This window comes from Gopherus evgoodei, chromosome 1, assembly GCF_007399415.2.
Source record: "Gopherus evgoodei ecotype Sinaloan lineage chromosome 1, rGopEvg1_v1.p, whole genome shotgun sequence".
Classification (NCBI taxonomy): domain Eukaryota; kingdom Metazoa; phylum Chordata; order Testudines; family Testudinidae; genus Gopherus; species Gopherus evgoodei.
Window position 1 is genome coordinate 34,929,271 of NC_044322.1, and position 17,876 is coordinate 34,947,146.

A 17,876-nucleotide genomic window follows, 5' to 3' on the forward strand; every position below is an offset into this window, starting at 1 on the left:
GTTACCAGCTGAGCTGGAACTAACAAGAACTGTACCAGGGAAAAGAATTGGGCCCAGACTAGGAAGGAATCTAGTCTGTGAAAGCTTATTGGAACATATCTGAGGACGAGATTTACCTGTATTCAGTTTCTTCATGTATTAGGCATAGACGTGTGTTTTATTTTATTATGCTTGGTAACTTATTTTGTTCTGTCTGTTATTACTTGAATCCACTTAAATCCTAATTTTTATACTTAATAAAATCACTTTTGTTTATTATTAAACCCAGAGTAAGTGATTAATAACTGTAGGAGCAAACAGCTGTGCATATCTCTCTATCAGCGTATAGACGGCGGACGATTTATGAGTTTTTCCTGTATAAGCTTTAAAAAGAATAAAACTGATGTATTTGAGGTTTGGATCCCATTAGGAGCTGGGTGTCTGGGTGCTGGAGGTAGGAAACCTGCTAAGCAGTTTTGGTTAAAGTCTGCAGCATGGCTCAGACCTTGGGTCTGTGTTGCAGAGGAGTAGTGTGTCTGGCTCAACAAGAGAGGATTCTGGAGTCGCAAGCTGACAGGGAAAATGGGCTCACAGGTAATCTCAGCACCTCAAGTGATAGTCCCAAAGGGGTCTCTGTAATGGAACCCGTCACACTACTGTTATACAAATAATACAGAAATAAGTTATGGCATCTGCTGTCACCTACATTTTCAAGGTGTTCTATAGATTTTAGCTACTCAACTCCCAAGAGTTTCCACAGGAGTTGTGAGACGAAGTATCTGATACAAGCATTGGGAAACATAAGGATAAATCTTTTCAGTGGATAGCTGAGCAGTTCAGTGAAGAAAAGTAAAGTCATAAGAATGGCCATCTTGGATCAGACCAATGGTCCATTTAGCCCAGTATCCTGTCTTCCAACAGTGGCCAATGCCAGGTGCCCCAGAAGGAATGAACAAAAGAAGATGCCGTAGCTTTCAAGTACTGAAGATATGTCCACAGAAGCCCTCTTCCATCAGCACAGCTGTGGACATGCTGTGAATTTAGTCAGTATAGCTCGGTCGGTCAGGGTTGTGGTTTTTTCATACCCCTGGCTGATGCAGCTATGCTGACATCACTTTTAAATTTATACCTAGCCTAAGATGAGATGCTACTTGTAGCCATACTAGTTCTGTAAAGAATGGAGGTGAAAGTAAGTTTGCAGACAACCTGGATTCTCCCTTGATTTGTAGTGGGGTAGGGAACTTTTTGTACAGTTAGCCTCCAACCATGTTGGAGGATAGAAGTAAATACTATGACTATTCTATAAAGTTCTCTATGGCTGCACTTGACCCTCTCAGATACAGTTTCATTCACTTTGCTCCTTAGCACCACATAATTCATTCAATACAAGGCTGTTGATAGAAAAGGAATCCTGAGCAAAGGTTATTGGACTCCAATGGGCTTGAAGTCTACGAGCAATTTCTCTCCAGCTCATGCATATAATAGAGGTAGGCCAAAAATTTTCATGTCATGATTTGTTTCCATACATTAAATGTTACAAATTTGGTATTTTTGTAATACAAACTTTGAGTCTATTGTATCATTCACTCAGTTTATTTAAGTACAGAATCAGCTGTTGTCTTATATTATCTGATTTTTTCCCCTGGAAAGGCAGCACACCTAGGGGAATGAGCCTGACACTGGGAACCAGGAACCAGTCACTTGCTCAGGGCTAGGGCATTGCATTTATGCCAGAGCCCTGTATAGCAGGGACTCCTCTTGGAAGAGCATCAAAGGGAATGTGCCTCTCACGCAAGTAGTTTCTCTTGATGCTTTGTGCTTCCTGCTACCCCATCAGGGGCACAATCTGCTCTACCCGTTATGACTCCACCCACTTTTCAGTTTATTTCTCAGGGGGAAAACAGAAGCAAGTAAGCTCTCCACTCCAGAGCCCAGAGACTGCAATTACAGGAGCCTTTTGTGCAGCTACTACTACTTTTTGTGCCTTCTTTATGCACAAGGGTCACTTACATCTGAGCCCTGAATGTGCCCTTCTATGTGACCATAAAAATGGGATAATGGAGTTCCATGTTGTGCATCAGTCATCTCCAGACAACACTGTCTTTTTTTTTTTTTTAAATAAGTAAAATTATGGTGGGGTTTTTTGTTGTTGTTAACTACAGCCCACCCTGCAGTCTCAGCCTGGGATTAGGGCAGCTGGAATGGCACAGAAAAGATAGTACAACTTGCCCTGCAGACCCTTGTGATGATGTGTAAAAAGGGAAGAACCCAGCTTGATTCTCAGTTCCCATGTTAAGTTTGCGGAGCTGAGTTAGAAAAAAAAATTTGCAACTGTAAACTGACCAAATCTGATATGGAATCAGTGAGACACAAACATGCAACCCCACAGTGCCATTTTTAGAGCCACTTTTAAGAGTAGAGCTCTCCTGTAAGCTCTGTATGGGGATAATTAGTTGCTCACCTCTCAAGGGTTAGTTATTGTTTGAAAGCCCTCTGAAGATGTAAAGTGCGATATAAAGTCCTAAGCATTATTGTTCTTTTTAGGGTCAACTCAGGAAAGCACATGCCTAAGTGCATTCCAGAACAGGGATGGACTTAAGCATTTGTGTAAGTGCTTTTCTAAGTCAGGGCCTTTGCGACTGATCAGGACAATGTCTGTGAGTGAGGACAGACACAGGGCTGGATTTTAAATGGCAGGCTATAGCTTTATTAGAAATTAACATGGGAGAGGGGCACTATCTGCCCCATCCTACGCATTTAGGGGAATCTAGTGCAGGATTACAGGGCACCTGCCATAGAGCCATAACTCAGGGCACCTACCATGGACTCTTCACTGCCTACCCCAAGGATTCAGCTTGTTCTGCTGAATCCCCTTATCTTCCCCCTGCAAAGGGGACAGAAGGTACCAGGAAAGGATCCCTGTCTGCAAGGACTTCAGGTCTTCCTTTTTCCATAGACCTGGGGTCCACCAACAAAATCCTATGTTTCTTACTGTCTGATCACTGGCTGTTTGGCTTTTTAATCTGCACTGGACAGAAGTTGTGATGAACATTCACACAATTCCTCACATTAAACTCTGACACCATTTCACCTCGTGGTGTCTCCATGAGGGTATAAGGAAGGTGAAAAAACCTACTAGGCCACAGTCCATTTGGCCCCTATGAGAAAAAATTCCTTCACAACCCCTTACATAGGTGATCAGTCAGACCCACTGCACACTGTACTATACAACCCTGGAGACGGAGGCTGGGTTCAACTTAAAATGGGACAAGAGGCTGATAAAACCCAGGCCAGGATTTAAAAGAAATGATTGTGGGAAGCATGAGACAATCAGCTCACATCTCTCTAGCTGCCCAATGGGCAGCAGAGCACCCAGAGGGAGGCGGGGCTTATCCCAGTATACACTCCCTCTTTAGCCTATAGCTGTCCAGCACCTTGTGGATCCAATCAAGTTTCTCAGTCATTATGCTGGGGGTGGCAGCATCCGAGTACATGCCTTTCACAGTCCATTCTACATGTTAAACTGTACTGATCCAACATCCAGCTTGTTCGCTGTATTTGTAATATTGAAAGCACTATGCCATGACACGTAGCTCAAGAGCAAACTCTCAATCTGTTTCCACATTCAGGCAGCACTGAATGTACTTTTACTTTAGACTAGCAGGAAAAAATGACTGCAGTAAGATATGACAGGTATTACAAAATGCTTATGTTGCAAAGACTGTTTTTAACAACATTTATTATTGGTGCAATGAATCAGTGTTTGCTACTTGATTGAAAATTGCCTGGCAATGCAATTTTGAGCAGTTTGAAAAGGAATGAAGCGTGGCTCCTTCTGTCATTTAAAAATGGCATCAGGGCTTTGTTTTCTTTTAAAAAGGGAGATGGGTTGTAGTGCTGATAAATATGAGGACCCAGCACACACAGACACACAAATTTATCCTTGTGAACAAGGTTTTAAGGTCAGATTTTGTGTACTACACTTCTAATCAAATAACTGTAGCTATATATATAATTTATGAGACGATGAGAGAGAACAGATGGTGTTTATAAGCCTGATCCCACAAACAGTTTTACTTGCCTGAAGTCCTGGTGCCTTCAGTGGATCTCTGTAGATGTAGCAACAATCGTGGGTATAAACTATTTGCAAGTCCAGGTCCCAAAACGGTAAGCCTTTGAATGGATATTTTCAATACAAGAGACATTCGTAAACATATTTAGTCATTCCACTTGACAGATATGCAGACAGATTGCTTGTTCTGCCTGGTGAAGTGGTGCAGTGCTTCCATAGACTGCTCTTTGCAGCTGCTTGTGGCATTAGACAGCGGGTAACATTTTCAAAAACACCTCAGTCTTAGTGCCTAAGTCCCATTGGTGCTTTTGGAATCTTGCCCCAGTGTGACTGAATACAACACAGTGTTAAAATTATTATACTGATCAATACTATTTGAAGTGGGTGAAAGCCATTTTTAAAAAGGGAATGTTACTAACTGAATCAATACCATTCCAGAAGCACTGGCCTTCCTTCTAGCCTTCTGTAAAACTTTGCCAATATTCATACAGGATCCATTACCCAGCCAAACGTCTATTAGCTGAAATATCCTGGGACCAACTTGGTTACAACACTACAAACATTATCTGAAAAGGCCCTTTAGCTTCTCCCTATTCTTGACTCTTCATCTCATTTTAGAGCTCAGCTGAAAACACCTGATTCTCCCTTGAATATGCCTCTTAGGGAATAGCAGAAGGGGAAGAGGAATTATTCTTTAACTACATTATCAGTATGTTGAGATCTGCAAGTTTGAGGTACACTTTATATGCATGGTGCTGTACAGAAAGTAAAGCCTAAATCCTGCAATCCTTTCCCATGCAAAATTCCCATTGATATCACTAGGCAAGAAAGAACCCATAGAACTTGACCTCTGACATTCTACTGAATTGTATTCCCATTGCAGCTTGTTCTCTTTGCCAAAACTGAAATATACCATCTCTTTCTAGTAAACAAAACAAAAGCATTTACTACAGAAGCAAATGTCAAAACCTAGAGAGAAAAAAAAAGGGGGGGAAATAAAGTAGGTTTCTAAGAAGCATCATTAACATCACAATCCACTGGTAAATAGATGTGACTTTAAAGCCAGAGAACTGAAGGGTTCTTTGGAAAATTGTTTTGGTTGACTTTATGACAGAATGGATTTTATTTAATGTACAGCATTGAATGCATACACCAATACCAGTGCCATAACAACAAAAACGGAATTTGTAAAGTTAGCAGCAGTTCTGAAGTACAAAAATACACATTTATTTCAGACCATATATAATAGCAAAATTTATCAAGATATATTATACAAACTCAAAGCATTTTAGATAATGCATCACTTTAAATATATTATAAGATGATTTAGATAGCACATAATAAAATTACATGTGTTCTGCTTGCAATAATACATGCCATTTTACAGCTATATTAATAAACTATTCACAACGTAAACATAAAACACACCCAATGGAATACAATAAACCAAACACACAGAGTTGGGAGTTGTTAGTTACAAGCTTCTACATTTAATGTCACTTCTTTTGCTGCAAGACGGAGAGGACTGGAACTACTGAAAAGTTACCTAGTTAACATACAAAGCATGATACTTCTTCCTTGAGGGCAATGAAAGTTATAACCGTCATAGTTTCAAAACAGTAGTAGAATACCACAGTTATGGAATCTATGCTGACCATGGATACTGCATCAAAACCACAAAGGACACGGACTTACATCTACAAAGCTTAACACGGGTGGTCAAGAGGAGGACTCTATGTCAAACACACTACTGCACTCGCTGGTGTCTTGGATCTGAGTGCTTCTCTTAATTCCTAGAATCTGGGAAGGTCCCAGGAAAGGTAGTTAATCACAATATCAGTATGTGGGGAAGTTACTTTGATAATTCCCATAATGACAGGATGAGTTCTGTAGCCCCGACATGAAAGTTCATCTCTGGGGATATTAAACCCTAAGCAGATTCGACATTAGTCTCAAAGGTGGTGATTTTAAACATAAGACTCCTCGGCAAAAAACCTTTGGTCAAGCTCTTCAAACTTGGAATCACTGCAATGCTTGTTTGGCCATTCCTTTGTATTTTGGACCAAGGCCTTGGTCCCTTCCTCTGATTTCTGAAGACATTTATTAACATCAGGTTTAAACAAACAGTCATCATCTGCCTTTGTGGTTTTTGGAGATCGAGAGAAGCCCCTTTTGGACTCATCATCAATATTTTTTGATTCAGTGCATGGCAAAGATTTGTTGTTCTTGGAGTTTGTCACTTGCTGACCTCCTAAATCTGTGGAAATCACAGTCTTACTGAAGCTGTCCTTGACGAAAAGTTCATGTCCAGCATTGACAACATCCTCTGGCTCACGGGCATGTTCAGCCCTTGGATTTGTGGACTGAGTGAAAGTGTTGGACAGCTGTCTTTTATGTGACTGAACAAACAGAGAGTTTGCCGCCTCCTCCTCTTCCTCCTCCTTGCTTTGCTCAGCCAACAGCCCCAAAGCCTTTAGTCTCTTGTCTTTGGCTTCCGCTGCACAAAGTGGAGAGCTGCATAGCTGCCCACTCCCCCTGGAGGAAGAAAAATTGCCCTCCTGCACTGTTTCTGCAGCATTAATTTCTCCTGTTGACATAAGTGTTTTTAAAACTTGCCGTTCTTGACATAAGTTATCTTCTGACGCATCTGAAGAATCGGTTTGTGGTTCTAAAGTTATTTTAACAACACTCTTCTTTTTCTCCTCTTGCTTGGACACTCTCCCCTTTTTTCGGAGAGTCCAATTTTTCATTGTGGAGGCTCCGTTCTTTAGCCATGTGCTGGGATGAAGAGTTACAGGGCTTTTTTGACTCTCTTTTCTAACACAAATGGAGCTGCTGCTGCTGGCTTGGCTAGGAAAAGAACTGAGGCCAGCACCCAGGTGTACTCCAGAGAAAGGGTTAAATTCAGGAGAAAGCTCTCCATGTTTCTTCTGAGGCTGAAAAGCACAATCCAAAGGAGAGGAGGTCTCAGTTGGAGTAAATACTGAATAGTCTGAAAACTGAGAGAAAGCACTGTCCAAGGAACTCATTGAGGACCCAGATGGGGACGTTCCGGGAGAAGATAAACTAGAACAGCTAGTTCTTGAGCAAATATTTAATCTCAGCAGGGGTGGAGGCAGGAGGCAATTGGACAAGTCTTTCTTTTCACCATTTTGGCCCACGGTGCCACTCTGACCCACATCAATCTCCATAACCAAATTCTGATTAATAAGCTTTTGCCCTTCCACCTGTAATGAACGAAGCTGCTTGAGCCAGTCTTCATCTACGTGCGACAGCACTGCGTCACAGCTGGCTTTACGTACTGCGTTCTCATGAACCTCACTGACGTGGCTGAACTTAGAGGCAAGAAGGCCAATCGTGGGCTCTGAGCAGCGTCTCTGTCTTCTCAAGCTTTTGAGAGCATCCGGGACCATTACTGAGGAGCAACCAGAGGTACTGGAGTGAAGAGACTCGTTCTCAGAGTGATCCTGTAATGCAGATTCATGGCGTGATCCAGTAGAAATTCGCACTGGTTTTGATTTGGGTGGCAGCTGAATTGTAATTTCTTCCACCTCAGGCTGGTCCAAGTCACAATCACTCAGAGTCAAAACTGAGTCCCGGCTCCTGTTATCTTGACCTCGTTTTTTGATCAAGTCACTAAATGAAGAGTCAACGTCATCATTGAGCTCATTTTCCAAACTGTCATAGGAAGAATCATTCTGATGAAAGGAGAGATCTGCAAGAGGATGAAAGCAGCATTAGCATGTCCATGCTCAAATGACTCTGATGACATAGTTACATTTTGTTTCAAAAGTATCCTTTCCCTTCGGTAACTGTTTGTCCTTGGAAAGTCCCTAAACCGGACACGTGGCCAAATCAGAAAAGTTTAGAATTCTTCCAAAATGATCTTTGTAAGATGGAATAGAAATTCATTTTATTAGGTCTCCAATGCAGCATAGGGACTTAAAAACACATGCTTAAGTGCTGTGCTGAATAGGGATGAATTTATGGATACTCCCTAGTAATCAATCTATGGATAATAAATTAATTACAGGCTATTAAATCAGTAACATTATGAACATTCAATTAAATTGCTCTGATATGTGAAGAAGCCAGGGTATAATTTTATTGTGCTCCAGAAAGTAGAAGATTTATAGCCAATATATGATGAGAGGTTCTAGTTTCAGATACGGCATAACAAGTAGACTCAAGACAATGGATTTAAAGTGGTGTAACTGAGGGACAATTTAGTCACATTACACTAGAGGGAATACATGAGAAGTTTGGGACAACCATATTACTCATGAGTGGCAAAGTGCATTATATAGATCATGCCAAACGGAGTGAAAAGAGTGACTGAATTAGTTATGTATTTTTTTTTAATCATGCACCTTATACTATCACCATCACTGGCTAAGGGAGAGTGCACGTTTGTGTATGCATTTGTGTACACTGAGTAATATTTTGGATGGACAGATTATATGAGTGGAAAATAACAGCCTTCCTAAGAATGTACTCAATCTTCTGACTGGCTGGGTTAAGCTAGTATTAATGAAACATATGTTACCTGAACCATCCTCTCTGTTGTCACATCGTATCAGTATGTCCCCAAAGAGGGTGGAAATTTCCTCTCCAAAAATCCTGCAGCAATTTTCAATTAGAAACTGTACCAGAATAGAAACCTGCAACAAATCAGTGGCAATGAGATCTCTATACAGATCTTGAACTACTGAGTTGAGAGGAGCATAGATTGGTAACAAAACCCAACCAATCCTATGTGCTTTTCCTTTGAATGAAAAGGGTGCTCCCAAATATCATGTTACAGGCTCTCTGCTGATGCTGTATATTGTGCTCCAGCCTTGGATTTACTCAGCATGTGCTAAATTTTGCAGGTAATGATTTGTTCCAAAGCAGGTCTAGATGGGTGGCTCCTCTGGACATGTTTCAGAGATTCTAAGGCCAGAGGGACCACTGTGATCATCTAGTCTGACCTCCTGTATAACACAGGCCATAGGACTTCCCCCAAATACTCCCTGTCTGAGCTAAAGCACACCTCTTAGAAAAACATCCAATCGGGATGTGAAAAGTACCAGTGATGCAGAATCCACCAGCCCTTGGTAAGTTGTTCCAATGGCTGATTACCCTCCCTGTTAAAAACATCCACCTTATTTCCAGTCTAAATTTGTCTCGCTTCAACTTCCAGCCGTTGGTCTCAACACAACTGTTAGGAGATTGAGAAAGGAACAGCCAAATCTGTAAGAGGTCACTCTGCACTCCCTGGAACATGTGACTGGCCCCATGTAGGTACCTCTCATTATGAATCCAATCCTTGCTTTCCCTGTGCTCATATTAATACCAAGAGTAATAAATGGCTCTGCACTATAAGAGACGAGCACTCTAGCACCCCCGGCCTTGGTGTTTTCCCCTCTCACCACCATTGTAGCCTCCCTCACCATAGGTCCTGCTCTCTCTGTGCACAGACTGAGCCTCTGCTAACTCTAGTCCCCTTCACTACGCACTAGATCACTTCCCACACCATCCCTGCAGGCCTCATGCTCCCTGTCTACCTCCTCTCACCAGCTGGCTCTGGCATGCAGTCATTTCCGCACCAGTTCTTCCCATCCATAGCACAGCCTTCCAAGGACAGCAGCTTCTCCCAGGCTGGAGAACAGACCAGAGGAAGGGTAGGAAACTGGCAGGTAGTAGACGATCACATTGGGAGGACAGGGTATATGTGGAGGGGAATGGGATGGCACTTGCTCCATCCACGCATCCTGACCTGCCCTCACCTCCCAGTAGCCAGGAACTCTCCTGCCTTTATGGCACAGTGACCCCTAGCAGATCACCACACCCCAGCCCTACAAAAACAGCCAGTCCCCCGGAAACACACATTTCAAGAACTAGGTTAGTTCCCTACGGATAAACAGGCTTCCAGCAGATGAAATTTCTTTTACCTTTAGGCAACTGCCTCCAATTTTGCCATTACAGGGCCTCTGCATCTATACCCTTCTTCCCCCACAGCTGGAAATGAATCTACAATGAATGGATTTTCAAACTAGTATTTACAAGTTTCTGCTTTTGCATCCCTCTCATTAGGTTCATCTGTATTGTTGCCTTTATGAACAGCTTCCAAATGGTGCCAGATCCCACCCTCTTCAGCAGCGCCATCTTGCAAAGGAGGCAATTGCATAGATTGATTGTGTTTGGATCCCACTCGGCTCCTTCCCAACTGCCGTTTACAATCTTCTCCTTGGGGATAATGTTCCCCGAGGCCCTAAGCCGACTCCTTCCTGTGCATCTTTTCCACCCCGACTGCCTTACAGGTTTATTTGGTCCTGCTTCAGTACAGGGGGCTGGACTGAGGTCCCTTTTCACCCTACATTCCTCCAATTATACAGAGAAAACTGTTCTAAGACCAGCTTAAACAAACAGCACCTCTAGGAGGAACTGATTGTTACAAATGCACTGGATATTTCTGATCTCACTCCCTCTGTTTCAGGGGCAGAGTGGGGATGAATTATTTAATGTTTGCAGAGGGCTTTGAAGAGGAGAAGCACTGATCTGTGTAGGTGCTAATTATCATCACCTTGCTGAACATAGAGATTCCTTAGCAAAACTGAGGTTTCACTCACCTTTTTGGTGAATTTGCTTTCTGTTTCAGGGCTAGAGGGAGCAGGAGGCCACAGCATGCTGGGTGCGATGCACACAGCTAGATTAAATGCAGTCATCTGGTTATCTTCAGATTGCTTTTCTATACTGTGCAGTACTCCAAAGAGGTAACGTAAAAGAACCACATTGGCTCTGGGGAGTTGCTCTATTAGCCTGAAAGAAAAAAAACCATCAAAAGCAATTGAAGAAAGTACTTCCCCCTACACTCACTAGAGCTAGAATCTGATGCAACTACAGAAATCGGAGGGAGGCAATGTGGATTAGTGGTTAAAGCAGGAAATAGTTACTATTTCAATAGCTTCTAAGAAAAGACCCAGCAGGTACTCTCATTACTAAAACTTCATTGCGTTCCTCTAATATGGGGCAACTCAGAACAATTGCTGATATATTGTGAATTAGTCTAAGAAATAATTAACACTGCACTGTCACATAAACGCACATGTACAATTTGTGAACTTTATTTGTTCTTTTGTTTAATTAGTTGTCAACTCACTGGTTCAACTCAGTTGCAAAATTCAGTCATTTGCTCTGGATACCCGTTGTTAATGTAAATTGGCAGGGCTTCATCTAATAGGTCACCCAGTTCACCCTCCCGCCTGCATGGACAAGTGCTTTGCCCAATCTAATTTTAATATCCTCAGCAACAGAGCTTCCACCATTGCCAGACTCCAATATTTTGAAACAAATACAAATAAAATAAAGAAGAATGGAACTGAATAGTTGCTGAGCCCCTTTTGCCAAAGCTCCTGCACCACCCAAAACAAACTCAGTCTATTTCAGTAGCAGGCAGAAGTCCTGGTCTTTGGGAGCATATTTATAAACAAATACTCTCCCGTGGTCGTGGTGAAAGGAAATGACTGAAATCTGCTTACTAGCATGCATTCCCACAGCAGGCACATAGGTACCAAGGACATGATTTAGGAAAGCACCCTATACAGGAAAGCTCTTCAGCACGTGTTTAACTTGTAGCATGTACTTAAGCCCTTTTTATGTCAATGGGACTTGAGCACATGCCTGTGTGCTTTCCTGAACTGGAGACAACTTAAGCATGTATTTAAATGCTTTCCTTAACTGGGGCTTGTCAAAAGTCTAATGTGCAGGATTCCACTTTTTTGCAATATAAATAACTCTACCTTTGGATGTCTTTTATCTTCTCTTCATGGTTCCCCTGATCCATCACAGAGACCCACTTATCACAGAGCTGGGATGAAAAAATGCTGCCTGGGATGTTCCGAAGAAAATCCTTATTCCAAGAGAGGAACAATAAAAACATGTGAGCTAGCAGTGTGGGGGAGGAAAAAAGATAAGCTACACAGATCTGAGAGAATGTATTGGTGGGACAGCACTGGCTGGTGTGCATTTTATTCCAGGGAGCCGCTGAGGCAAGCAGTAAAGCTCTTAAAATCAAGAAAAAAATTGCATTTGTTTAGGAATAATATTTTCATACCCTCTCCTGAACCTTTTCTGTCAAATGGGATGCATTTCTGATGCTTTATCTGTTTTCACTGCACCAGCGAATTAGCTCAGGGGCCAGTTATTTGGATACCGTGAGACGCCTGCAGTTTACTAATCATCTGATTATCTTCAATCCCCATTTATCCCAGCAAAATGTTTACAGTGCTTGTCACGGATCTGGCTAAGTAAGGAGCACACCCTTGCTGCATTCCAAGAATGAGGAGAAGACTACAAACGCACAGCTACTTTCCTACACGTGTCACAGAAAGACCTGGTCTATGCGTATAAGATTTAATGGTAAAACGATGCTGGTTGGAGGGTGGTAATTTTTAACCATATAGTTATACCGATAAAAGTCCTAGTGTGGCTGCAGTTATACCAGAATAAAGGCAACTTATACTGGTACAGTTATTCTCCTTCCTGTATGGGAGTAGCTACACTTGTATAAAGCACCTTTATATTGATGTAACTGCAGCGCCACCTTAACTGTACCAGTATAGCTAAAGCAGTACAAATTTCTAGTGTAGACAAGCAATACATTTTACAGTAAGTTTCCTATAGGGCCTGATCCTGAGCCATTGAAATCACTGGTAAAAATTCCACTGGGTTCAGTGGTGCCAAATTAGGCCCATATTATCATGTGTTTATATACTAATTATTCTGTGTTCAGTTTGTGACTGTCACAGGATTGTCAAAGAACAGATTGATTCTGATGATAAAAATTAAAGAAAGTTAGTTTTGCCTGCCCATTCTCTTCAGAATAAGGCTTGTACTTCCCTGAATTACAGACAGAGCTCAATTCTGGTCTCCAGTGTTCCTATCAATAATGAACCAGAGTAGCTGCATATTGCATATTGCATGGCTCCCTCATTCAAGCGGCAGGAAATATTCTTCACTGATGCTTGATTCACACCTTGGGGAAACTCTTAGATACAAGGTCTGAGATGGGCACTTCCAAAGAACATTAAAGCAAAGTCAATCAAGGGAGAAGTGGTACATGAATTCAGTTCTCTGTCAAGTTTTCAAGTGGCAGGAAAATTTGCTTTACCAGCTTAACTGTACAATTAGCACTTACTCAGCAGATCCCACCGACTTTGCCAGCCTTAAATGGGGTCATGCTATACCACATGAACTTTTGAACCATGTCTATGATGCATAATACACAAACAGGCTTTTCTTTGACATCAGACATGTACGCCCCCTTTCCCCATCTATTTTTGGGACAACTGCAACGAAAATTATGATTTCCACCTAAAATTTGTGGTGATAAACAGGGTCCTGATCCATCAAAACACTTCAGCAGTTGCTTAACTTGAGGCACGGGAATAGTCCCACTGGAGTCAATAGGATAACTCTCATGCTTAAAGTCAAGTGCATGTTGAAATGCTTTGTTGGGTGAGGGCCCCGCTGCTCAGCACTTTGCAGGATTGAGCACTAGATGTGCAAAATATTTGTAATGAAATGGAAACAAGTACTACAGTGCTTTCCCCAACCCTTTTTGCTACAAACAAAATAAGTGGGCTCATTTCACCCCCAAAACTTTGCCCTGTTTCATACGTTTGTTTTAAACCTTAAACAGGCCACTTTTTCCCAAACAAAACAAACTCTATTGTGATGTGAAAAATGGGCACAGTGAGGTGAAGCCAGGGCAGAGGATCAGCACCATTTCGGCACTATTTTGATGATTTAAGTGGTGTTCCCTGTGCCAAGGTGCAAGCATGAGTCAAATTCGTTCAATGGCTTTGATACTGAGAATACAAATGTCACACGTTCTGGCTGAAGAAAAAAACTCGTGTCAAATTGTGCAGAAAAAGAAAATCTGGAGAGCGTCAATCAATTTGCAAGGGTGAAACGAAAACACTTTTGTGCAAAAGTTTGGGGAAGATATTTCACCATCTTTACAAGCACAGATATTATTCCACATTCAGGTCTTATTTTCTTCTCTTTTGTACACTCTAAAACCAGTAGATATGGTTTCTCAGTAGATATGGTTTCTTTAAAAGAAGCAGTAGATATGGTTTCTCAGTAGATATGGTTTCTTTAAAAGAAGCAGGTGTGCTTTTCCTTATGTCTACATGTTATCCAGAGAGCGTCTCTCTTTCCCAGTGAACATTAACAGCAACAGCACAGCACAAGGAAGAATCTGATTCCATGCAAATCCCAAGGCAGGGATCTAACTTCATTCCTTGAATTGTTCAAGATCTCTTGAGCTAATGGAGAATTTCCGATTTACTGTCAGTAGTTAACAGCAGCACATTTTAAGACCTCCAACCACTAGAGGGCAGACCATTGCAACATAATGACAGGCAACAACTCATAGGCATCAGGAATGGCAGCAAGAGGAATAGCATTCTCTGTTAAAAAAATCCTACTAGAGACACTACTTGAACATATATCAATGGAGATTACAAGGACCCATTTTACGTAACCATGTGAAGGGTAATAAAACAACAAGGCAAATATGCCAGTCCATATTTGAGATTTATATAGAAATACACATCAGACAAAATTCTCCCAAATAGGCTGGTTATGAATTCTGGATGTTCTTTGCATGAAACAATACTGTTATTAACATACTAATCCTTATGCAAAGATAATCCACGGAGAAATAAACCTGAATATTTTGGGAAGCACAAGAGTCTTGTCGTTTATAGCATCTTTACAGAATAAGGGCCCAAGCCTGCAAAGAACTCCCACAGACTTTAAGAAGAGCTAGAGGACTTGGAGGATCAGGTTCTAAATGAGATTGGAGGCAAGTTTTTAAAAAATAATAAACTCCTATTGCAGAAAACAAATTGACTCATTGTCATATCCCTCCTCCCACCCCCCGCCCTCAAGGAGTAAAGCTTTTTGCATACCTTAAACACTGAGGCGGTCACAAATATGGATTCACAAGCTAGGTGCACTTCAGCTCCCAAATTCAGTTTCTCCTTGAGCTCTCGGCAGGATTTCGCATTCGCTGAGCGTCTGAAAATACCCCTGGTAAAAGGCCCCTCTTTGTAAAGGAAGGAAAGCATGTCCTGTGAAAAATTAAAAAGCCAGATAGCCTTCCTTACATACAGCTTCTTTATCTGTTAACTATTAAGATGTGGTTTTATCCTTTTTCTACATGTGCAAACATCCCACAAAGATTCACAAGTCAAAAACACATCAGGGTATCTCTCTACTCCATGGGCTTTGCCACCCAACCTTCATTAAAGCTATGGTCTGCGGCACTGAGTTGAGAAAACATTTCTCCAAACAAGCTGTGCGAATATTCTCACCCTATATAATGATATTACTCAACACTGATCTAGCACATTACCTCTTCAAAGCACTGTGTAAATGTTAGCCAGTTTAAACTGCTGTACAGGAAGAGAGCAACAGTCCATCTAGCATAGTATCCTGTCTGACAGTGGCTACAGCCAGATGCTTCTCAGGGAGGTGTCAAACCTTCATTCACCTGTTTGTTCAGCATTGCTGCAAACTATGTGCTAAGGTTTCTGGCCCAGCTGATGATCAATTTGTAGCCTGAACAGCCTAACAAAATTTTATCATAGCTAGTAAGTACTTCTCATTTCATATTAATCTGCACTTCTAAATCCTAATTAAGAGTCAGCCCTTACTGTGCCAGATCAATATGTTATTCCATGGAGTGTTTCATTTAGGAATTCTTTAAAATAGTGATATATCTCACACACACACTTTGTCTGAAGACCAAAGTATTTAAAACAAGGAAAATAAGCCGGTCACAAAGCAATCGAATACAGTTTGTTTTAAGGAAGGATCTCTGAGCTGTAGGCAGGGAAATGGTGGCTGGTGAAGTATGTATTATCATTAAATTATTAGAACTGTAATGGCTGAGAAGTAGCTTTTGGCTAATTTTGCAGTCTGGGCTGCTGGGTATGTCTTCCTGAAGCGCAGCAATGCAAATATGCCAAATGGAAACTATTTTTAAAGTCTACATTCCTCCTCTTTCAGAAGTTGGTAGCCAACTGTCCATCTACGTGCAAATACCTTTATAGGGGCACCATTCACACCAGCAGTACTCAGAGCAGTATTTCGCCTTTCTTTGCAAAGATTGGGAGCTCATTTGTTAAAAATGAGCTAAATCCTGCAATGCAAGATCTCGACTTGAGAACAAAGGTTTGGCCAACAAACAAAACTGGTCAATGTTTTAGGGTGATGAGTTAATGGTTTGACCCGCTTTTTATAAGATAAAAACTAAAACAACCCTTTCAAATTAGAATGCAGGTGATAATGCTTTAAAGCAGACACTTGTAACCTGTGTGGGGCTTTAACGCCCTCAGCTTTGCCTTCTCCATGTAGCATCCCAGATGCCGTGTTTCCTTCTCCAAGGAAACTGCATGAATTTTATGAAAATCACTTTTTGGGACTTAAACAACATACGTTTTTCAGACTCAAACTACTAATTGTACCAAGTGGTGTCTGTGCGCCCAGTAACTTTACTTTTCCCAAACAAAAGTTCCCAAAGGATTCAAGTTTGAGAGAGATTCTCAGAACACATCAGTGGCTGCGTTGGGCTTGAAGGACCTAATAGTTCTAGAATAGATTCCTAAGGTAAACTAGAGCTCATATCTGGAGGTTAAATTGGATACCCTAAAATCATCAACATTCATAAAGACTGCAGCTAGAAAACAAAAAATGCTCTGGAATGTCCTGAAAAGTCCTGGTAAGAACATCCCTGAGTGATGTGGGGAGAACATACCAAGGGCAAGCATAAGAGTCAGATCCTCCACTACTGTAAATTGATGTAGCTCCATTGACTTCACAGGATCTCCCCCAATTTACACCAGCTGAAGATCCGGCCCGTAGACTTAGGTGCCTGATTTCACAACACTTCTGTTGAGTAGTACGTACTGCTATTGAGGAGTAGGGACTACTTGCATTAGAGACAGTTACAGAATCAGGCCCATGCAGGAAAGATAGATTAATTTTAAAAAACCTTCAGCCTGATTACATACAATTTGCAGACTGATTTGTACTTACCAGGTCTGACCACATTTTACAAACATTTGCTGCAATTTGTGTTGACAGCCAAAGTTCTGGCTCAAAACTGGAGAGAACATTTCCTCCTGGTTTCCCTACGGAGGATCATTTCAGTGTCCTGGCTACCTAACCCCCAACCTTCTCATTTATTATGCAAAGAAATCCCAAAATATTTAATAGCCAGCCCAGAATCCGTGACTTACCAAGACAGGTTTGGGTAGATTGTCATTCTCACAGATGGCTGGCAGCGACAGACCAAAGAGTTTCCCTGGAACAGGAGATGTTGGAGACAGTGGTATATCGTCCAGCTGAGTGCCTGGACCACGCCAAAAGGCCCAGTTTATGATCGATCTTTTCCTTTTAAATGGCTTTTGGCTTAGTTCTGGGGAAAAAAGTGAGATGTTTATTACAAGAAATGTATTTCAGTTCTGTTTCCAATATTACTTTTGTAGTGGTTGCTACGGTTTCAGATGGAAAAAAGTTTCATGAACACAACTAACACAACTGGCTCAGCCTTTTCCATTGGTACATGCACACGTGGAGAACATGCCTTATTATCCAAGCATTCAAAAAGGATCACACTGATCTGCACTGCATTGCTAGACTGCAGCCGAACTCTTATCTCTAAATATAGGATTAAGAAAACCAGCCCACTGAGTTTACATGCATCCAGATTGTCGCCACTCACATGCACAAAAACGTCACAGCCTCTTTTAAAAAGAAGAAATTCTTC

General features: G+C 41.6%; 1 protein-coding gene across 2 annotated transcripts in view; it reads right to left on the minus strand.

Moving 5' to 3' along the window:
• Positions 1 to 5,182: 5,182 nt before the first annotated feature.
• Positions 5,183 to 17,876, minus strand: part of ARHGAP20 (Rho GTPase activating protein 20) — a 109,002-nt gene continuing 96,308 nt past the window's right edge. For both annotated transcript variants that reach the window (XM_030561278.1, XM_030561286.1), the window contains 6 exons: positions 17,347 to 17,525; positions 15,013 to 15,174; positions 11,833 to 11,942; positions 10,663 to 10,852; positions 8,598 to 8,712; positions 5,183 to 7,766 (listed from right to left, as the gene is read on the minus strand). In XM_030561278.1, coding sequence (XP_030417138.1) covers positions 6,019 to 7,766; positions 8,598 to 8,712; positions 10,663 to 10,852; positions 11,833 to 11,942; positions 15,013 to 15,174; positions 17,347 to 17,525 — 2,504 coding nt within the window. In that variant the 3' untranslated portion in view covers positions 5,183 to 6,018. The remainder of the gene's footprint in view (positions 7,767 to 8,597; positions 8,713 to 10,662; positions 10,853 to 11,832; positions 11,943 to 15,012; positions 15,175 to 17,346; positions 17,526 to 17,876) is intronic.